The sequence below is a fragment of the Apiospora kogelbergensis genome, assembly GCF_038363985.1.
Source record: "Apiospora kogelbergensis strain CBS 113332 chromosome Unknown utg000001l_segment0_segment0, whole genome shotgun sequence".
Lineage (NCBI taxonomy): Eukaryota > Fungi > Ascomycota > Sordariomycetes > Amphisphaeriales > Apiosporaceae > Apiospora > Apiospora kogelbergensis.
The window spans coordinates 3,238,430-3,260,919 of record NW_027117418.1 but is presented as its reverse complement, the minus strand read 5'-3'; the positions used below and the strand labels follow the sequence as shown (position 1 = coordinate 3,260,919).

Sequence of the window (22,490 nt, the reverse complement as noted above, 5' to 3'; positions counted from 1 at the left end):
GTAGCTTCCGCCTCGGCCACTACAGTCGGATGAAGTCTTTCGGAACCTGGCGGACGGGCCTGCTGTATGATCCCGTCGCGTCAAGCAGATCACCGCTGATAAAACAACCCCGTCGCCACCTTGTACCATCGTAGCCACCCTTGGCTTTGGGTTGAACTCTCGCTCCCATCACAGCTTCCAGTTTCAACCCCTACATCGGCTGTCGTCCTCTTGTGCGACGAGGTACATACCCGGGGCCTCGAAAGCGGGCGAGGGCGAGGGCGAGCTCGAGGGGTACTTGCTCACACTCCTCAGCCATCAACACCCGTCCGTATAGCGTGCGTGTAAGTCCATCAGGAAGTCGCGTCCCCGGATAGCAAAAGCCTCTCTCCTAGCAGTAGCGAGCAGACCGCTCCCGCCGCTGTCTACGTTGCTTATTCATGAGACTTGCATGTTTCTCTCATTCTCTTTTCCAGGTAGGCCTTTCCTCGGACCTTCTCCCGCTCTTCTTTAAAGCGTCTGCTTTCTCCCTTCGACTCGGCCAGTCCATTCTTTGCACATTTCCTCCAACATCACCAAACATCACAACATTGCTGGCCTCTATTGCGTTCACCACTTTTGATCAAGACCCAAGATCGCCTGACACTTCGTCGTCCCAGCCCCTCGAGATCTCATTGACTTGACCCTGTCTTAGTTCCAAGCAGCAAAGGTATGTTGGCCCCAACAGATCGTTGTCTTGTGGTTCATTCTTGACGTGAACGAAGCCATGGAGTACCATATCGCCAACGGCCCTGTCGCTGTTCCTCAGCCAGCTCGGGACACACAACTGCCCGCTGGATGTGGACACAGCGGATGTGAAGAGCCCTTGGGCTTGCCCTCCGGGTTCCCCTCCACTCTGGACAGCAAACTCGCCTGGAAGGGATCTGATTTCAAGAACGAAGATTCCTACGTCTGCCAACTGACTGACGAAGACATTGCCGAGATCAAATCCACGTTGGAAAAGTTCAAGGGTGGGTCGGCGTCAGGTGCTATTCTTTGATCAACAGGATTCTGATGTTTTTTATTAGCTCTGGAACTCGATGGTGACTTGGTCAATGTTGAGAACTTCCCCCTTCCCACTCTAGCTGCCAAGCTTTCTGGCGTGGGCCAGGAATTGCACAATGGCAAGGGATTTTCTGTCATCAGAGGCATTCAGCCCAGTGACTTCTCCGTTGAGGAACTCACCATGGTGTGGCTTGGAATTCAAGCGCACGTCGTCGATCAGCGTGGCCGCCAAGACCACAAGGGCAACATGTTGGGTGAGGTTCCATGGCGTTCTGCTTGTCAGCCAGTCGCATACTAACACACAATCTCAGTCCATATCATTGCCGACAATTCCTCAGCAGATATGATGGGTCATCACCGTCATTCGACATCTTCTATCGTGAGCACGACGAATCCGTTCCAGCTTTATAAGCACCACAGCTGATTCACCCCTCTACAGAGTTTCCACAACGAAGAAGCCGGTGACTGCGTTGGCTGGCTGACGAGAAGCACTCCGGCCTCAGGCGGCAGATGTATCATCTCATCCGCACACCACGTTTACAACGTGCTTGCAGCTTACCGCCCAGATATGATCCGGACTCTGGCCAAATCAGACTGGCCCTTTGCCATGTACGAGCTTGATCAGAATTGAAATGACTGCTTGGCTTTGACTAACGCGTCCCTAGTCCCAAATTCCAATGCCGGCCGGTCGTCTTCTACCACAACTCCAAGCTGATCATGAACTTTGGCCGCACTCCTTTGCTTGGAAACGCCACCCACCCTCGACCTTCTAGCTTGCCGCAAGTGAATGAGCGACAGCGCGAAGCCCTTGATGCCATCGAAGCCATTGCACGAGCTACGCAGCTTGAGATCACGACGCAGGCGGGCGACATGCATTTCATCAACAACATGGCAGTACTGCATCGGCGTGAAGGTTTCGTCAATGGTGCTACGGGGAGAGAGAAGCGACATTTGGTTCGCATGAGACTTCGCAGCTCGGCCTTGGGTTGGGATATCCCAGAGGAGCTCCGGAGCGACTGGCAGGATGCATTCGAAAGCACCGCCACAAAGGCATGGCACCTCGAGCCAATGCCAGGAGATGCGTTCCCACTTCGCAAGTACACCAACTAGGCATAGCCCCCCCCCTAATCTAGCTACAGGACGAGATTTGCTCTTATTCATCGGTATACGTTTGAGAGTGGGAAGACAAAAGTTTAGTTTGGCGTTCACGGTCTGAAAGCATGCATTACATTACGGCTTGAGGAAGGGGCGAGATACGAAAAACTAGGTTATGGCCGTGTGCCTCTGCGGCGATGATTGTTGTTATGGTTCGTTACGGGTTCGCTGGAGACACTATACAGAGCTGGTGTGCATTGTACTGCTTTACTTCTTTCCTGCTTCTTTCTTCTTCGTCCTACATTTCTTTCCTTCCTCTTTTCGTCTACCTCATCTCATTCTCTGTCCTTCACAAAGGCCTGTACTATTAAATTGTCCGGCAGGCGCATCCTACGGGGTAGAGTACTTTTAGTCAGACCCCTTCAGGGGCAATACAAATCTTTTGGCACAGTCGTGCAGTCTTCCCGATATGCGAGTGCAATTCAGATTTACGAGGTGAGCTGTGATGGAAAAAGATGTGTATTCGTGCATAGTGGCTGCGTCATCCCCGGAATGCAAGTCTACCAAGACGAGTTGCGCAGCCCCTAGCTCTTCTGGGGAGTCGATTGGGCGGGCTTATCATGTCACGCATACTTCCTCATGCGGCCAGCAAAGCGGTTTGGGAGCGAGGACAGACATAGTAGAGTGCGGCGCTTGGAGGAGACACACAGCAAATCTCGTACGACGGTATCGATCATATGTGTTACATCGGCGTCTTCATGGGCTGCATGAGCTGCATATTCTGCGTGCACATACCAGGCATGGCAGTTCTGGAAAGTGGATAGTCGGGGGTGAGCATGTATGGCTTTGGCTTGGCTGGCCCAGCCCCCGCGATTCTGTGAGCCCACAGATGCCGACAAGAAGCATGTCAAATGCAGGCAAAGACCAACCTTGACTATCCACCGTCAAGCAGAACCGAACCGGCCTGAGAGACCCGGGTCCGCGGCATTGAATCTTTGGCTGTCGCTCTCCTTGTTTTCTCTTTTGCCCAGCTTGGATTGATCCTTCCTGGGGTAAGAAGTGATAGGCAGGAAGTAAGTGTGCGCTAACACTACACGATACTCAAACAGCAGGTCGAAGTCGAGGCTTGTCAAGCAGCCTATCCGAGACACTTTTTTTTTTTTTTTTTTTTAAGTCAGCACGTTGCATGCTAGCCATCTGCAAGGCCGCAGACAATCTCGACTCCCACCGCCCGTTACCTTGATTCGATAGACATGCTGTAACGGAAGTCTTACCCTCCTGCAGGCTGCCACCACTCAGCAAGCGAGAGGAATAACGAAATCAACCCCAAAGAATAAAGAACAGAAACGCCGGTCTCCCTGTATTTTCTGTTCGTCCTTCACCGGTGCCGTCGTTGAGCAGCGCTGTTGCTGCAGGCTTCCATCGTTGGCCGGCAGCAGCTGCGATATGGGAGCCCGTCCAAGTGTTACGTGCGGCAACTTCTTCTCCCGTTAGACCGCCACATATATTGGCCGGTCAAGCAAGTGGCGGATCAGGCCAAATGGGACAGAGGGTGGTTCTTATGCCCAAGTAGTCTTGGTTCCGAAACCCAAGATTCCTGCGTGACTTGTACACGCTTGGCCGGCATGCATCAACGTCCAATCGCATACCTGCCTGTCTACCTACCGACCTCCTAGCCTCTTACAAGCAGGTAGCAGGGTAGGTTCACTAGTACATGGCAGTTGGACACCTGCTTGGGCGATTCCGGCTCTCGCTGCACACGCATCGGTGAGGATAGAGATCTTCATCTAAGCCCGGAGATTTGCTGCTCACGTCAGACCTCTAATTGGGTCGTGCTTCCTTTTGGCCATTTGCCGTGAAACCGGGTTGGGAGCTCTGGGCTGACTGAAAAGGGTAACCCATTGCTTCCGCATCTTGTGTTGTGATGCGTAGCGTTGTGCTAGGGGCACAGGGAGTTAAGGCACATCCTCGCACGCGCTCTTTCGTTTGCTCTTTCTTTTCTTTTCCCCCTCTCCCTTTCTCCCCTCTATCCTTCTCTTCTAGGCGGTGGTCTGTATGGCTTGGCATGAGCAGATCTGAGGTTTGCCACTTGTTGTTGTTGTTGTTTTCCCCTCCCCCCCTCTCTCTCTCACACACTTCCTCCTCTTCCTCTTCTTCCCTCCAATGAACCATCAACATTCCCGTTTCACCGACTCGGTGCGAAATGACAAGACTTGCTTTTCGGAGTTTGTATGCACAGAGTTCTGTCACCCCAAGTGTCAGATTCTTCCTGTCCCATGCGCTAGGATCCAACAACCTGGTCGACGGCATTGGTTGTCTCGTACTCGGAAAGCATCCCTGGTACTTCCGAATGTATTCTGACCCATTGACCAGCCATCCATCTTCGATCTGTCGTCTGGGTTTCGTCGAGCAAGCCACACCACATGGGCGGGGTGTAACCCCGTAGGCCAATCATCGGCAATCTCCCTGCTGCTCGAGTGACACAAAATCGCCGAGGAGATTCTCATTGGGCCAAGGCAGCTTTGACACTTCGATCTAGAGACCTCGTACCTACCCCAGGGAGCCCCAGAAACGATAAGTTCTCTCAACAAGACGGCTGGCAAAGCCATGAGCCGCATGTATGACGTTTCCATGACAAAGAAGTTCATCTCGGGGTTTGGCCCGTTCGCATACACGAAAGACTGCGCATTGCGATCGAACCGATCCTCGAGCGGGAATCGCAATCTGCCACATTTTCCCATCATGCATCACTGACGGCTGACTACTTTTGGTGACTGGCGGCCAAAGGAGAAACAAGGCCTGTTAGCTCAACGGCCGCTCACAGAATCTTTCGTCCTAGTCGTCTCTTCGTCTTTTCGTCTTTTCGTCTTTTCGTCTTTTCGTCCTTCGTCTTCATGCTCCCTCTTTGCAGCAGCTAGCCGTTTCTTGGCCTGCATGGCAAGCCTTGTGTGTAATGAATGTAATGCATGGCTAGTCTGGTCTCTCCACAAGATCTCGCACCCTAGGCACCATGCTGCAAGCCACCAGAAACGCCCTCCGATAACTCAGGCGAGTTTCTTCCGGTGCCGGAGACCGGGGGTCGTGTGTAACACAGTCAGGCGAGAGTGCGATTGACACGGTTCCCGCAGCACGTCGGCGCCGGCTGTTTCTTGCTTGGCTATCGAACCATCATCTGCAGACTTAGCTTCTCTCCCCAGAACCCTGGGCCTCGTAATACCTCCCCATCTCTGCATGAGCGCTTGAGGTCAGGTCACGGCCTACCTTGCTAGAGGCAACCCCTACCGACACATGTATATGAATGCGAGAATATATGGCACGCGCCAAACCACGGTGTGGCATGCATGGTCCAAGGGCGGGCGACCGAAAGCCGACTCTGTCTAGCCTCGACGTCTTCGGACACGAATCGGAACAACGTTTTGTTTGTCCACAAATATAACCACTCTCTAACCCGGGAATATAATTGCTGGGGGTGGCAGAAAGTGCACCTGTAGGTAATGAATGCCCTTGTCGTATTTGGGTCACATTCGGGGATCAGCACCTGCCGTCCCGCGATTCGAACCCGGGAATATGCGAACCCGTAAGTACTAGAAATCGCCTCGTTACACATCGATACCGCCAATTTTTTTTATTTTTTTCCCCAGGGCTACACGTTCGGCGATACTGATTTCAACTTGACGACTTGGCCGTCTCAGGCTAATCGGGGGCAAATTTGGTCAAGTGGTGAAGAGAGCAGGGGGTGATGGCTCCTTCCTTGCCTATACCAGACCGATGAGACTGATATTGGCCCTTGAATATCTTGCAGATAGCCCGTCGATACGGATGGGCGGTACTGGCTCTCTATCGATACTTGGCCAAGAGGTAATGAACAAGTACCGCCATTCTGCTACCACACTGTGTATAGCTGCCACCAGGCGGTCATGCTATCCAACTCGCCGGGCTTACTTACTGACCGCCCGTCATCTGGAGCAAAAAGGGAACGGTCGTCCTGCCGATGTGCTCTGACTGGTCTGGCGCCCTAGCTGCCAGTCCCCTTTAGAGCGGCCTCCACATCTGTACTTGGAGGAGAATAAGACATGGGCATCCTTGACGCGGCCGATGGAAGGCCTCGACCAACAACAAGATGGGGGACGAAACAACAACAACCGGCAGCTATGGGGGACGCAGATTCCGCTGCAGCAGTGGCCGCAAGTCTGGGGAATCAATCAATGTGCACGCCCGCGATTTGTGGTGAATCAGACCGAGAGTTTGATGGAAAGCAACGGTTGTTCAAGTAGTCGGCAGAAGATGGCCATCCCATTCGGAATCCTTCTGCGAGCTAGGTGTATGAACATGGTTTTGCTGGTGTGGTCATGAGAATTCTTGTCTCTCTCATCTTGGCTTCTGGAGACATTACCGGGCCATGTGCGTCGTCAAGGGATAATGGAGGCAGAGATCATCGCTGCCCGGGGGTTTGGCTAGTGGCGGTAAGGCAAGGCCATCACCTGCGTGTTCGTGTTGTAGCCAAGATGTCCCCTTATCTTGTATACGAGCTAAACAGTCGTTGCCAGAGGAAATGGCAATGTGAGTAGTGAATAAGTTAGTATCTCTGGGGTCATTAAATGGAGGAAGTCACCTTCTAGTGGTGTTCCGATGTCATAACATATTCCTCTCTGAGTTGTTTGTGTATGCTCGTGTATGTTTTTACGTGCAGAAGATGATTATGGAGATTTCTGAGCTGTGATGCTCTAGAAAGCTGCATTACTACGAGGAAACGTGCTGCATTTTGTTTCGACCAAACAGCACTAGCCAGCGGAAGGCGCGTGGACAGGAGGCGAACCCGATAGTTCCATGACCACCGCAGTAGTACATAACCCAATACTCATTGCCCTTCCCAACGACCATAACATGATGATTCTACTCCTAGTCCCCATCCCACATTGCCTCCGAGGGGTTTACGAAAATAGCCTGAGGCCCGCCTCAGAGGCTCTTCGTCACATCTAAGGGCAGAGAAAAGGGGGCAAACAGCCTTGCCGCAGATTCATTCAGATTGAGGGTAGCAGCTCGTGCCACAACCACAACGTCGGCCAGAAAGAACAGCATCTCTCTTGCTCTCTCTGTGTGTGTGTCTGGAGAGCTAGTCTAGCTGCTGTTCTGAACCTCCCCGTGTGCCATGCCCGTGACCTCGGCGACGATGGCGCTGACCTCCTGCTGGCCCCGTGTGCTACAAACGTCCTGGTCGCAGATGGCGGTGACGAGGACCATAACTCGGGGCTCCTCGACGACGTGCAGGTACGACATGGGAGTCGTCAGGATCTCCGTTGCGGGTTTCTTCTCGCACACACCGCAGACGTCGGGCGAAGCCACAAGGCACACGCCCTTGTGCTGGTCCATGATAGGCGCCACGGCCCGCATGTAGGCCTCGCGGTAATCCGGCTGCGATGCCGGGTCTGCCGTCACGAGCCGCGCCGGCACATCGTGCGTGTATTGTAGCGGCTCATCGCCGCACACGAAGACGAAGGTGACTTTGCGGGTGGCCATGGTGATTGATGGGTTTTTGCTCTTATGTCCTGAGCTGATTTCTCTTCTTGGCTTTTGTTGTGGTGGATGCTTCGTTTCCGTCTCTTGTGACAAAGGTTGAAGCGGATGGTAATTTCTGTTGAATTGCAGCAACAAAATGCGGTTCGGCTTCAATTCTACGGTGCAAACGATGAAAAGAACTTATGGTTGAGGGGCGGACAGAAACGCGGGGACGACACGACGTCACGTGAATGAGGGTTATCATAAGACAACAAGCGAACATCAAACATTCTAACATATGGAATTCTATTGCCATGTGTGTTCACCTTGTAGGCGAGTAGATCCAGTCAGCGAGTTTGTTGGTAATAACTCAGTGCGAGTACCTCTTAGTGACGAGTTTACGCAAAGTTTGCCTGTGAACTCATCTGATGGCATCATCAAATGAGATGGGCGACAAACCCGACATCGTTCCTCGGCTTAACCAATACTGAGGCTTCGATTCTGGGAACTTCAAGGACCAGCAGTTGTAGAGGTAAGTACACACTTTTGGGGTGTTCCATGACAGTTTGAGGGAGACGCCTGTAGCCCGAGAACAGAAATGCATAACTGACCTGATTCCGTAATGATTCTTTAGAAGCTAGTGAGGACCGCCATGATCGTCCCTCCCGAGAGACGGATGAAGTCGACGTACCCGCCAGGAATATTCGGCATTGCAACTGTCGTCGTGACTCCCAGCAGCCAAGGGTATCGAGTGGCTGCGCGTTGGGATCTGGAAAGAGAAGAACACACTATGTGATTATTCCCGCCAGTATTCGTCATGTCCATTGACGACGAATACATGGCTCTTGTCCCAGAATCTCGTTAAGACCCCCTTTTCCGGGTAAGGGTTTTGACTTGGATGAGGGCAGTGTAGCCCAACATCTACCGCCATTGCTTCAATCTCAAGCTACGGGATTGGTAGTTATATAGGACCCTCACCGCCAAAGTGTTTGGGCCCGTGGCGGTATTTGAGATGGGAATGGTCAATGTATTCTATGTCTGTAAACCCTCGCTGGTCGATGATGGGTAGAGCCAATCCCCTCTCTGGCTACAGTCGCTCAGCCCGGGACTTTACAACAAGATTTTATTGAGCTCGTGCTGCCTATGACTACAATTAGAGCTTGACAACCGAGATTGTGGAAGGGCGAAGGAAGTAAGTAGTCGCTTTGCTTTAGGCGATGAATCATAGCTCCGACTTCTCACTCCTGGCCAAGGACTCCAGTCTACATACAGAGTTATCGGCCGGAAAGCCAGCATGGCTTGAGTAGACCGTCTTTCATCACCTACTCGTAGACCCAGAAGCCTCAGTTGCAGTACTTAGTAAACAGTGGCGTTGTCGTCGTCGGCTCGGGAAGGCCCATCCCTACTCCAAGATGCAAGCAGCCAAAGACAACCGTCTCACGAGGATCTGCTAACCCATCACCTGGAACAAGACCGGCTGCAGGAACATGGTCCCAGGGTCAAAGGCTTATCAAAGCCCTAGACTGCCTGCTATTGCCCCCCCCTCCCCGCTCTACCGTAATCTATCCAGCATAGTAATCGAATAACCAGGCGAAAGCTGACCTAGTATATGAGCACCCCCGGTTTTTGCTGGGTACCTAGGTATATAGGGCCCCCAAGACCTATCCAGTGGACAGCTTATGTTACGAGCTCATGCCTAACAGCTGTCAGTTGTCTCGCCATATATGGGATACCAGGGTCCACAGGGCTTTGCTGCCATAGAAGCGGCTATCCTATGACAAACCCATTCTATAATAAGCAAAGACTGGCCGACTGAGCGGACAGCCACGCATTCCACATCTGTGCTAGTTTGGGGTTGCTGCCATGCCTTTCCCCCACACTATGAGGCATCTCCGGGCTTGCGTTATCCATCCGAAGAATGCGGCGCTATGCAATCTAGATGAGTTGAAAATAGACGCCCGCGCCAAGAGCGGCCGAACCAAGGCGATGGCTCAGGTATAAGTTGGTCTTTCCTGGATTCATGGGTGTTTCACGAGCGACAGCCAGATCCCTGATATTGAGATCTGATTCGAGGCTAGGGGCCTCGGCACTGCAAGAAGCAAAGGGCATTCTTTGTTCCGTCTCCCAAGCCCAAGCTGTACTTTTCAGCTGTCCCTTAGCTATCCTCGATGCTGACGTGGCGGCATGAAGGAGACATGGGATGGAGGGATGATGAATCTGAATTTGGGGGTGGGGGTCCCAAGAAGGAAGGAAGGTTTCCAAAGGGCCAGGGGTTCTGGTAGTCGTTCGGGTCTTAATGCAAGGGACACGAGACCAAAACGGACTGTCAGGTAATGGAAATCCGTTTGACGTGACGCTTGGTGAAGCTGTTACGTGATGGAAAGTCTTGACGTGTATCTAGGTCTGAGCCTTACGCCTTGGCATCTTGAGCTTATTCCAACGTTCCCGCCATGGCTCCTTGAATGGGGCACGATGCGTATCGCAACGGGGAGAATGAAGCGATGGGCGTGATCGATGCCCCCTAGGTCTAGGTACAGCACTGTCACGATGATATGGACGTGAAGATGGCCGTTTTCTCTCCGCGGTGCTTGAGTTTGGCGCCAAGCGCCCTTTGAGTTGGATGGATGAGAAATCTCCCGAGTACCGCATGGCCATTGGTCAAGATAAGGCAGACTTTGCCAAGAGATAAGGGCAGCCCTTGACCCCCGTCGCGGTGGGGACGTGGATGGGGACTTGGCTGGGCATCGCCCGAAGCTACAAGAGCTGGCTCTCGACGACTACCACGCTACACGGTAATAGATGTACGTGTACCGACCATTACGACTGACTACGAGGTGGCATTGAAAACAATCCGGTTCCGCCGTTGCCAGCTGGGGCTGAGATGGTCCCCGGCGTGGGACGGGATGCCCAAGACAGCCTTGCCTTGTCGGCACCTACGGCAACTCCGTCCAAGAGCTGGCATGATCGATCTACCTGTCTGTCCGTCCGTGGCAGGCGAATGGTGCATGTGGTTTCACCTGGTCCGACCAGCTAGCATACACACATACATACATACATATGATCGAGCCCCTGCGCCTGCGGTCCTTATCTCTATGTACAGACATGAGATACTGTAGCCCTAATAGGAACGCTTGTTTCAAACGCAACGTTTTAGCCGGGACCTCTAGCTGGAAATCGGAGTCGCTCTTGGGGGTCCAGCGTCTTGTTGACATCATGGGCCATCGACTTTTACCACACACAAACAGTAAACCCGTCGTTATCACGCCTCGGGGCCACTAGCGCTCACCCATGGAAATTGTTAGTGCAGTACAAAGCCATGCAGCAGCGGACTGAATGCACCGTCTGAGCTTGATCATGCTGGTGTGTGACTCCTCGTCGAGCCCGTTGATCTGTACGACTACGTACGGCCTCGTCAGTAAGCATACGTTTAGTGAGTTGGGCGACCATGTTTATTTTCCTTCCTGGCCGCTTCTGGTTCGGCCGCGGCCTTACAGAGCAATGCCATGGTGAGCTATCAGAAGGTCGGGGCTGCTCAGAGATACAAGGGCCAAGACGAACCTGATGCCCGGCCTTGTACGATTGATGATATAAACAAGACGATATCCGCAGATAAGACTGATAGGTCGAGGTTGAATCGCGACTTGGAGTACGCTTGGAACAAACTCTTTGTAAGTCCCAAGACAAACAATTTCGTAAAATTTTCATGGGCCCCACGTACTGGCCCGGCGGTCTCTGCGGCCTGTGCTTCCGCCCGTTGTTCTATTTGGGGGTGTTGCTGTGCGAGATGCAGGGTCGGGTCTTGGCTGGGTACGGCCGGTACATTGGAATTGGAATCCATGCAATGATAACGACATCTGTGCAAACTTTCTTGGTTTTGGATGGCAGCTGGGTGGAAAGCAGGAGGACACAGTCTGAGTCTGCGCAAAGAAGAGAGGGAGGCAGGGAAAGGGCGCGCGCGTGTACAACTATGTATAGGCGGAAAAGAGAATCCAAGTCGTGGCTGTCGACTATGGCCCAGGCACAACCCGCTATTGGTTCGGCACCTGTCGATTCCCCTTGTTTCTCTTCAAGCTTTTCTATTGCATATGCCGGAATCAGGATTGGGGATTGGGGATTGGGGATCGGGGGAAAGTGTTCTGCAGCCAGTCCAGCCTGCCAAATCAGGCCTAGATCAGCAGCATGGTGTTTCCGAGGCTGTCTTGATCGTATTTGAAGATTCAACCACAAATCCGAAGCGAGCGAGCTGATACGGCACGGCCATAATATCGGTGCGCGGTACCGCCTCCTGCCTTTAGCAATGTCCCTCCCATACGTCCCGGTTCCCCCAGAGCACAGAGTGAACGCTTCCATGCAAGCGCAGAAGCCACCCATCCCTCCTCACACCAATCGCGACATCGGTCCTTTGCCTGCTTCCTGGCATCCCACGGTGGCTGTTCGAGCTGGAACAAGCACGAACCTTGGCACTGGGTCACTCCAAATCCCACTTTTTCTGACGGAAGCTCTCTGCTAAACGTTACCCATGGGACGACCATGTACTGGACTATGTGCCATGTATGTACCCAGCTAACGCAGGCCCGTCTGGATAACAGTCCCCCCCCATTATCCATTATCTGCATTCCATCTGGCTCACCCTCTCATTGGTTTGGGCGCCGATTTCTTCCCAATTATGGCGCCCCTGTTATCAGGGATCAAGTACTTCGGTACGGGTCATCTCGCGACCTAGGGACTCCTTGAGCTCTCGGTGCACAGGAAGCCTGGGTAGCGTCCACCTTTATTAGATAGTGTCGCCTCTCGTATATAACTCGATGCCGCGGTCCTCTGTTGCCCGGTAAAGGAGCTGTTCTTGTCCCCCCATTGCTATATTCGTGTTTCTGGATAGAGTTTCCGACTGGGGCCTTCATCTGCAGATTCCCTTATACTTTGACACCGGAGCCCATAGACGCCTGCCGCTACGTCGAGACGCCTCTTCGATTCGACAAGTTCAGCACCACGACACCATGTCGTACTCGTGGGTTGGAGCTCCTACCCAGTTCAATGGCACCAACGAAGAGACCGGTGGTGACTCCAGTACGTCTACCTCTCTACTTGAAGAATTGGCTCTTCTCATTTACAGCTGGGAATAAATGCTTACCATGGCGCAACGTACAGCCACCGAAAACCTCAACCAATGGTACCAATCCGGCGACCAAGCCTTTATCATAGTGGCTGCTTGCATGGTCCTGATTATGGTACCCGGTATCGCCTTCCTCTACTCCGGACTGTCTCGAAGAAAGTCGGCCCTCTCACTGATCTGGGTTGTGATGATGTCCTTCTCTGTCATTATCGTAAGTATAGGAACTAGCAACAGCGCCAGCACCAGCACCAGCTGCCCGACCACTGTCTAACAACCCATTTGCGCACAGTTCCAATGGTACTTCTGGGGCTATTCACTCGCATTTAGCAGCACCGCCTCGAACGGATTCATTGGCGACCTACACCATTTCGGCCTCATGAACACACTCGCCAAGCCCTCGCCGGGCTCTCCTCTTATCCCCGAGCTTCTGTACTCGTTTTACCAGGTAAGCGCGTCGACAACAGGCTTACAGCGTGGGGGTCATGCGACTGACATGTTGTGGTCTTACAGATGCAATTTTGCGCCGTGACCGGTGCGCTTGTGATTGGTGCGACTGCCGAACGAGGTCGTGTCCTTCCCGCCATGGTCTTTACATTCTTCTGGGCGACCATCGTCTACTGCCCCGTTGCCTGCTGGGTCTGGAACGTCAACGGATGGGCGTTCAAGTACGGAGTTCTCGACTACGCCGGCGGTGGTCCCGTCGAAATCGTCAGCGGAATGTCGGCCCTGGCTTACTCCTGGGTCCTCGGCCGCCGCCATGAGAAGATGATGCTCAACTTCCGGCCCCACAACGTATCTCTCATCACCCTCGGAACGATCCTGCTGTGGTTTGGATGGTTGGGTTTCAACGGTGGCTCCGCGTTTGGCGCCAACCTCCGGGCCGTGATGGCTTGCTGGAATTCTTGCTTGACTGCTATGTTTGCTGCCATGACGTGGTGTCTCCTTGATTTCCGCCTGGCCAAGAAGTGGTCGATGGTCGGCTGGTGCTCCGGCGTCATTTCTGGTCTCGTGGCTGCCACTCCAGCCTCGGGTTTCATCCCTCCCTGGGCCTCTATTATCCTGGGCGTCGTCACAGGAGTGTGTTGTAACTTCGGCACTAAAGGTGTGTTCGCCCGTCGGGTTGGTCTGGTGATGTTGTTTACTAACTTCGTTGCAGTAAAATTCCTGCTCAAGATTGATGATTCCCTGGATGTGTTTGCTGAACACGGCATCGGCGGCATGGTTGGTCTCATCTTCAACGCACTCTTCGGCGCGGGCTACATCATCGGCCTTGATGGAGTCAACACGGGTGCTATAACCGGAGGCTGGCTGGACCACAACTGGAAGCAGCTCTACATCCAGATTGCTTACGTCGTTGCCTGCACGGCTTACTCCTTTGTCGTCTCTGCCATCATCGCCAAGATCATCGATGTCATTCCTGGCCTTCACCTGCGTGCCAGCGAGGAGGCCGAGCTTCTGGGCATGGACGACGACCAACTCGGCGAGTTTGCGTATGATTATGTCGAGGTTCGCCGTGACTTCCTTGCCTGGACTCCGGCCAAGGAGGACCCCCACAGCGGCAATGCCCAAATCGTGCCCCAGCATGGCATTGAGGAGCATGCCCACATGGCCAACACCAACGGGACATCGCTGGAGTCCGAGGCCGAGAAGATTGGTATATCGGCTCGCGCACCAGCTAAGCAAGCGGCCATCGACAAGGAGGCCCAAGAGCAAGAGCACGAGCACGATTCTCGCGATCCAGCCACCACCACTCAATAAAGCGACCGTTGTGGAGGGATATCTGGGAGTCTGAGTTATGACTCTTTGGGGGTTTTGGTTCGTTGCGCACCGCCAATTTGGTTTATTGGGCTGTCTGTACAATTATCCGTCGTGTCAGGAAGCAGGCGAAAAGTTGTGTGAATGATGTACGCTATATACGGGATTGATTGCTTTACGCTAAAAGCGAATGGGAGCGAGGAGTTACGGGATCTAGATACCAATCTATATTTTCTTTTACTGTCGCACGGGCTTTGCTAGTATCTTTCTTGGATCATAGTGAATAAGCAATTGAACTGCCATGTGCTCTTGTTTCGGGTTCGGCCTGGATCGCCATTCTATCATGGGCCATGTGGTCCAATCACTGGAATGTTTCCCTTTATTCGGTAGTCGAATCATTATAAAGCAATGCATTGAGCCACCAGAAAGCGGCACTTGTTATACGATAGCTATTATGGACGATCACGATACTTGTCACAATGATAGAACTCAGGGACTGGGCTTGGATACAGCCAGGACCCACCATACCACGGGGGAGCTGGAGCTGGAGCTGGAGCTGGAGCTGGAGTTGGAGCTGGAGCCGGAGCCGAGCACCTGCATTCTGCACCTGCGACTGCTGCACCTAGAGAACCAGTCCAGCCGTCAAGGGAACAATGTAGCAGGAAGTGCAATGCCGATGGGATAGTAGATAACAACCAATTCACGCTATCCGGTTTATTCTCGCGGCCTGGGTGAAGGTTCCACCTACCAACAGCCAAAGCAAAGACCGGCAGCCCTTGCCTCAATGCGCCCCAACCAACCAACCAACTGCACCTTAGCCCTCCAACCTCCAACCTCCAACCGACCTGACTGACCTGGAGGGCTTTACGACCGTTTGCCCCCGATACAACACATCATAGGCTCCCTTCTCGTTCCACTCATCACACCCTTTGTAGCACCTCTGCAACCCGGAAACACCAGGCCAGAAACGTCCGCTAGAAAGATGATGACATGGCGAACGTTGCTGGCGCCGCTGGGAAGCTTCAAGTGAGCAGGTGCCTTTGCGAAACTGGCCACCAACGATACCATCTACCACCCACCACGACAATACCATTCGACCACCACCCGGCCCCTGTAATAAACGCCATTCCACCACCTGCCGTCTTGCCCGACGAAGAAGAAGAAGAAGAGGAGGAGGGAGATGGAAGTGCGGATAGCGACAACGATGACGCGGTTGGACTGCAGCTTCCTGGAAATATGGATCTAGGCGCTGGCACGGAGGGCGGGCCAGGAGGAGCTCTATTGGATGACTTCGAAGACTCCGACGACGACCAGGCAAGCGAAACGGACACGGCGAGTACAATATCGGAACAGGTCCCTGAAGACGGAACTCCGCCATCCATCGCGCCCTCAAGGTTGAACCTCACAGCATTGTCGCAGGTCCACAACCTCTACTTCGCCGCCTACAGAAATCAGATCCATGTTTCACGCCCACGAAGCTGTGTCGCTCACAGTCTACCTTCTGTACCCGACTTCGTTTTGACGCCACCTATGAGCGATGCGGGCAGACGAGTTAATGGGGCTCTCGATCGCGAATTTGCCCATCAGGTCAACCACCTGATTACTGGCATGTTTGGGGAACAAGAAATCCTCCTCCTCGCCTACGACGACGGCGATGTTATCGGCTACTACACTAGATATCTTCAGGCAGAAGTGACCAGACGCGAGGCATATTCCTACATCAGCGACCACACGGTTCGCCCCTTCTTCCACGAGAACGTCCAGCGGTCCGCTTGGGGCTTAGCGATTCACCAAGTTTCTCGCGCAATAGCTGTCGGATCTAACGCACATGAAGCCACTGTTTTCCTTCCAGCCCTGTCGGGCCGAGATTATGAGGACCTTCCCTCGCCCTGGCCTCGTGGCATTGAGCCGCTATACAAGACCGTTATTAGGGACACTCAAGAGGTAAAGAAAGAGGGAGATGTCCCCTATTTGACAGCGCGACAGATCTCTTTGGCCATGGGTCGCCGAAGCAATAACTGGAGGGTCGTATTCGAGACCGGTGAGGCAGGGCATAACATACCGAATCTTGCTTTCAGTAGCGACACAGCGGGTCGCGTTGACAAAGTTGTGGCTGTCGACGTAAGAGGGAATCTCTGGCTCTTCGACATATGGCAGTTATGGGAATCTCCCCAGAGAGGATACCAGGTATTCACAGGTCGAGAATAGCACCTAATGGTATCCTCCCTCACCAAACTAGGTAAGCCAACAACCCCCTTCGGTGAGGTCTCATGGGCACGGGGAACAAGCCTAGGCCCTGGCAAGGCCGGAGAGTCCTGGTACTGATTTGAAGAAGACCGTTGGGCTGGGGTGTTGTGGTGATACCCGAAACTAGTTTTATGACAACGGCCGACTTTCATGATGCCCTCGGCATTACCCCTCAAAAAGCACGATTCGCCGAAAATGACAAGATTGGCCGCTGGATCGACACCAGTCGTGCAATACACAGCTTACCGCACGTCGCGACCACTCACCCATGGGCCCGTCGGGTACATGGCGTTGCGCCCTATGAGCATCGACACCTTGTCGAGTCAGACTGCTGGGTTGAAAAGTTCAAAGATAGCAGCTTCAGCTTGAAGCCAGTTGAGTTTAGACCTGTCAAGGCCAAGAAGCGTAAGATGGTCCTACAAGATGGCAGTAGCATCCTTCGTACCTACGAGACGGATATCGAATTGAGAAGTTGCGAAGAAGGAGGGGTTGGCATTATGAGCCAGCATGCGACAGCACAGGTAAACCGACCGAGCATCCCGTTGGCGCGATGGGGAATAGATCGCATTAGCAACGTGGTGTTTGTGCCGGAGCTCTCGCTTGTTGTGGGGGCTTCCATGTCGGGCCGGGTGGCGCTGATCACGTTGACGAAGCCTCAGCCGCGCCATGATCAGCATGAATGGCTGTTCGAACGCGGGTTCAAGATCGAGGCCATCTTGCCGACCCGGAGAGACGAGGATGCCGGGCTGCGGCCGATCTGCCCTTTGTACGGGGTCGCAGTCGGACCCCTACCCGTGGCCACAGGATCTGGGGATAACAAGGCAAGGAACAATCTTAGATATCGCTTGATGATTCATTATTATAACCTACGGATTCTGAGCTACGAGATCAGCCGGAACGTAGATACGAATAGACTGCAGGTCGCTTGAGGCCTTGTATACCTACCAACAAGGCCGCGTTGAGGAGCTGCCTCGCCGTAACCAATACCAATGACCTTTCAACGCCGACTTTCCAATCATTGGAGCCTTGATCTGTATAGTATTCGTGATGCTCGTTAGCAATCCCTACAAGCATGTGCGCGTTGAAGCATACATTTGACAACATGTGATTGCCCCTCCTATACGGCCCGGCAGCCAGCGTTGCCAAGGTGGGAACACAATCGTCTCACCGACAGATAGGGGTCAGTGACGCAACGCAGCCCACGTGGAAGATAGGGGTGAGGTTGGCGGCAACGAGCTCCCAAGCCACCCCCCAGAAAAAGGACGCTTGGATGAATGATTTGCTGGGATACCACACACTCATAATAGTCAGTTCAGAGGCACTCTTTCAGTGTTTTAGCAAATCGTACGTTTACATCTTGGACGGATCTTGGAGTGAGACCAATTCGGGTACGAATACGACGAGGATGCAACGTCATTGGCTGCGGCATGTCGGGTTTGATTTGCTCGAGTGGCTAGCAGCGAGCTAGGCGATTCACAGTTAGGGCCGCCCCGGGAGGAAACCAGAATCCCAGAAATGGACGAATCGCGATTCGCCAAAAGTCAATTGACAAATTTCCAGGGACTTGCAAATTGCATACATACATGTCTGCTCTGCCATACACACACATATAGGACAGGTCATCGTCCCCGTCCTCCTTGCTTCGTCTGTTAACATCATCCTGCTTCTCGGCTCATTGGGTACCATCAACCAACTACCACAGCCCTTCTACTTCGTCCATCTCCCTCCCCCCCCCGTTCCTCGTCATGGGCGCGCTGGAAGAGCTGGCGGGCCCCCTGGCCCAGCAGTTCACCCAACTGCACCTGGCAGCGCAGGTCGGCATTCTCGCCGCTTCCTTCCTCGTTCTCTCCGTTTCCCTCCACGTTGCGAACCAAATCCTCTTCAAGAACCCCAATGAGCCTCCCGTGGTCTTCTCCTGGTTCCCCCTCGTGGGGAGCACCATCACCTACGGCATGGACCCCCCTACATTCTTCAGGGTGAACCGCGCCAAGTACGGCGACATTTTCACATTCATCCTCCTGGGCAAGAAGACCACCGTCTACGTCGGCTGCGCGGGCAACGACTTCATTCTGAACGGCAAGGCCAAGGACGTCTGCGCCGAGGACATCTACACCGTCCTCACGACGCCCGTCTTCGGCAAGGATGTCGTGTACGACTGCCCCAACTCCAAGCTCATGGAGCAGAAGAAGGTACGCCCGAACGCCAGATCCCCCACTCCAATGCGTCCTGGTCATAGCTAACAGCACGTGCCAAACAGTTCATGAAGATCGCGCTTACCACCCAGGCCTTTCAATCCTACGTGCCCATCATTGCCGACGAGGTCAGCTCCTACTTTAAGAAGAGCGCCGATTTCAAGGGGAAGTCGGGTATCGTCAACATGCCCCCCAAGATGGCTCAGATCACCATCTTCACCGCTTCCCATTCGCTTCAAGGCAAAGAGATCCGCCACAAGTTCGACGAGACGCTGGCCGACCTGTACCACGATCTGGACATGGGCTTCAACCCGGTCAACTTCATGCTTCACTGGGCCCCTCTCCCCTGGAACAACCGCCGCGACCACGCACAGCGGACTATTGCCAAGATCTACATGGACACCATCAAGGAACGACGCGCTGCTGGCAAGTCGGACGCGCAGGACATGATGTGGCATCTGATGGGCTCGACTTACAAAAACGGCACACCTGTGCCTGACCACGAGATTGCTCACATGATGATCGCTTTGCTCATGGCTGGCCAGCACTCGTCGTCCTCTACCAGCTCCTGGATCATGCTCTGGCTCGCTGCGCGCCCGGATATCATGGAAGATCTCTACCGCGAACAGGTTGAGAACCTGGGTGCCGATCTCCCGCCGCTCCAGTACGAGGATCTCGCCAAGCTGCCGCTCAACCAGGCCATCGTCAAGGAAACCCTTCGCCTCCACGCCCCTATCCATTCCATCATGCGCGCCGTCAAGCAGCCCATGCCTGTGCCTGGCACCAAATATGTCATCCCCCTAGCCACGTTCTCCTCTCCGCCGGCGGCGTTACCGCCACCGACCCGACTTTCTTCCCCGACCCGGATACCTGGGAGCCTCACCGATGGGACAAAGACTCCCCTCTCGCCCCCCGTATGGTGGTTAAGAGCGAAGAGGAGGAGGAGAAGATCGACTACGGCTATGGTCTGGTCAGCAAGGGTGCCGCGTCTCCTTACCTGCCCTTTGGCGCCGGCCGACATCGATGCATTGGCGAGCAGTTTGCCAACGTGCAGCTTCAGACCATCACGGCCATGGTTGTTCGCGACTTCAAGTTCCGCAACGTGGACGGCAGCAACAAGGTGATTGGCACCGATTACGCCTCGCTGTTCTCCAGACCTCTTGAGCCCGCCAACATTCACTGGGAGAAGAGAGATGCGTAAGCCAGCCAGTCAGCTATCAATGCATCTTGGGGAGAGCCGGATGGAATTTCTTCATGTACATAGCATTTAGCACACACATATATAGGCTTAGAACCACCCCCACAGCATGGGGAGGGAGGCGACATCGACGAGATGAACGAAACCTCACGTATACAGAATAATATTAATTAGAGCAAGAACATGCGACGACATATTTTAGCGATGGCACGAAAGATGCACGCACATGTAATGTTAGATAGATTGTGGTGCCTCCTGTGGCCGAAGTGGCCGGGGAGAAGAAGGAGGGGTCCGCAACTCCTTTTGGCAGCTTTGCGACATGCAGAAGCCCCAGGGCTACCTCGTTACAATTCCACCATCTCCAATCCATCAAAATAGCATCAATTCCCATCTTGTTGACTCTGATCTCCACATGGACATTGGCAACCGGCGGACACATGCTTCACTGTCATGTGGTAGTGGCATGCGGTTAACTTTCTCGGAAGCGACCGGGTTCTAGATTGTCACAATGCGCCCCCCGGCTGCGCATTGACAAGAAACACTGTGACGTCTGAGACACCTCCACGACATACCATCAACACCACCACCACCACCAGCAACATGGCTTCCACGGCGGATCTCGGGCCTTTCGCCCGCCTTTGGGGCATTTCCGCCTCACGGCTCCCGTCACCCACCGCCTCAGCCGACGAGTTAGCCCCCTTCCTCGTCTCCATCCTCGAAGAAGCGCTCCCCTTCCTCGACAGCGCCGCGCCACGCGCCGCCGCCACCTCCGATGCCACCACCAAAGCCCCGTTATGGAAGCCCAAGGGCGTCAAGTCGTCGCCGGACTCGGCGGCGCCCGTCGAGGTGTCGGAGCGTGTCGTCGGGGCGGGCGAGCTTGAGACCGTTGTAGCGCGGGCTTTGTTGGAGGACGCGACCCGCAAGAAGACGCAGGCGCGCCTCGGGAACGAGGTCTGGGCCTGCCGCCGCAGCGCCCATGAGGACGCGGAGAAGAAGGGAACTGCCAGCTGGGCCGAGTTCGTGCGCTGCTTTCGCGACGAGCACGCCGCGGCCGAGGACGGGTTCACGCCGGCCGTGGTCGCGACGTGCGAGGCGCTTAGCTGGGATTGCGGCGCGGTCGGACCGGTTGAGATTGCGGAGGAGGGTGAAGAAGAAGAGCAGGAGGGTGCTAGCAAGCGTAGCGGCCGTCGCTGGGGTCGGTTCACGCTCAAGGTCGTCGAGATGCGACACAAGGTCGGGCGGCCGGTCCTCAAGGACCGCACGTTCCCCGTGCTGCAGCTCACCGCCACGGTCATGTCCGGAAGCGGAGCTGAGGCCAAAGAGTTCGTGGTCGTTAGCATCCCCATCCCCGACTTTGGGAAGAACGAGGCGAGCCGACTGGCGGGTGAAAAGGGCAGCCAGATCGCGGTTTATGCCAGCGTCGAACGTATCCGTAGACTGGAACAGGGCCATCAAGGCCAGAGCGGCAAGGCGGGCGAGATCGAGTGGCTCATGGCCACGGCGAGTGATGCAGGCGGCGTGCTGCCGTCGTGGGTCCAGAACATGGCCATGCCCGGGATCATCTGGAAGGACGTCCCGCTGTTCCTCAGGTGGATCGACGGGGAGAGGCGGAAGAAGGACGTCGCCAAGGACGGCCCACTCGGGAGAGACGCTGCTGCCGGCACAAGATGCAAGTCGGCTGGAGGAAGTGCTCCTGCAGCGACAGCGACAGCGGCATCAGCGCCCAAAGAAGGACCGGATGACACAGATGTTACGAGTAAGATCGCGGCAGCGTTCGACTCCCCGGGGAGGCCGAGGCTGCCAACACGGACGCGTTGACGGGCACGGCGGACTTGAAATAGGGGGGGTTGGCTGCTGCCAAGATGGTGATCTCATGATTCCTATGCTGTCCACGACTGGTTCGTTCCGACTACGTACGCGTACAGATAGCTGGCTACACAATGATGGCACTAGCTATACGACGATAGCACTACCATCTACTCCGAAGAGACCATGTTATGTTATTCTTCCCTGCCCATGCATGTACGGGTCTTCCACGCCGCCTCTGCCGCGGAGTGGTATCATGCAAGGCACCAAGCACTACGTGGGCGTGGGAGGCAGAGTAAGTAAGCAAGCAAGCAAGCAAGTAAGCAAGTAAGCAAGTAAGCAAGTAAGCAAGTAAGCAAGTACGCACCTGACGCCGGCCCCGACTTATGGAGCTCTCAATCAATCAGTCAGGCAATCAACCAAGCGATAGCGACCAGCCCCGCCCCCGCCCGCGCCTGTGAGTCAAATCAACAAAATTAATTGTTTCCCTTCTCCCTGCCATCCGCCGTTATAAGGACCCTGCCTGCCTGCATACCCTCGCTGCCTCTGCCTTCCGCAGCCCATT

At 54.4% G+C, this 22,490-nt stretch overlaps 6 protein-coding genes across 6 annotated transcripts; 5 read left to right on the top strand and 1 right to left on the bottom strand.

Moving 5' to 3' along the window:
- Positions 1 to 745: 745 nt before the first annotated feature.
- PG998_001026 (TfdA family Taurine catabolism dioxygenase TauD) lies at positions 746 to 2,133 on the top strand (the record flags this gene model as incomplete). Its single annotated transcript, XM_066867844.1, has 5 exons — positions 746 to 989; positions 1,047 to 1,277; positions 1,335 to 1,402; positions 1,463 to 1,632; positions 1,689 to 2,133. The coding sequence occupies 5 exons, from the start codon at positions 746 to 748 to the stop codon at positions 2,131 to 2,133; spliced, it is 1,158 nt and encodes a 385-aa protein (XP_066736259.1).
- A 5,103-nt stretch (positions 2,134 to 7,236) lies between these two features.
- On the bottom strand, positions 7,237 to 7,635 carry PG998_001025 (uncharacterized protein; the record flags this gene model as incomplete). Its single annotated transcript, XM_066867843.1, has 1 exon — positions 7,237 to 7,635. The coding sequence occupies one exon, from the start codon at positions 7,633 to 7,635 to the stop codon at positions 7,237 to 7,239; it is 399 nt and encodes a 132-aa protein (XP_066736258.1).
- Positions 7,636 to 12,611: 4,976 nt separating this feature from the next.
- On the top strand, positions 12,612 to 14,485 carry PG998_001024 (uncharacterized protein; the record flags this gene model as incomplete). The annotated part of the gene is made up of 4 exons (XM_066867842.1): positions 12,612 to 12,681; positions 12,763 to 12,938; positions 13,017 to 13,172; positions 13,238 to 14,485. 4 exons carry the CDS (start codon positions 12,612 to 12,614, stop codon positions 14,483 to 14,485), a joined length of 1,650 nt encoding a protein of 549 aa, XP_066736257.1.
- Positions 14,486 to 15,472: 987 nt separating this feature from the next.
- Positions 15,473 to 16,690, top strand: PG998_001023 (uncharacterized protein; the record flags this gene model as incomplete). Its single annotated transcript, XM_066867841.1, has 1 exon — positions 15,473 to 16,690. The coding sequence occupies one exon, from the start codon at positions 15,473 to 15,475 to the stop codon at positions 16,688 to 16,690; it is 1,218 nt and encodes a 405-aa protein (XP_066736256.1).
- A 1,784-nt stretch (positions 16,691 to 18,474) lies between these two features.
- Positions 18,475 to 20,122, top strand: PG998_001022 (Eburicol 14-alpha-demethylase; the record flags this gene model as incomplete). The annotated part of the gene is made up of 3 exons (XM_066867840.1): positions 18,475 to 18,918; positions 18,987 to 19,585; positions 19,726 to 20,122. The coding sequence occupies 3 exons, from the start codon at positions 18,475 to 18,477 to the stop codon at positions 20,120 to 20,122; spliced, it is 1,440 nt and encodes a 479-aa protein (XP_066736255.1).
- A 597-nt stretch (positions 20,123 to 20,719) lies between these two features.
- PG998_001021 (uncharacterized protein) lies at positions 20,720 to 21,937 on the top strand (the record flags this gene model as incomplete). The annotated part of the gene is made up of 1 exon (XM_066867839.1): positions 20,720 to 21,937. The coding sequence occupies one exon, from the start codon at positions 20,720 to 20,722 to the stop codon at positions 21,935 to 21,937; it is 1,218 nt and encodes a 405-aa protein (XP_066736254.1).
- Between the last annotated feature and the right edge of the window lie 553 nt (positions 21,938 to 22,490).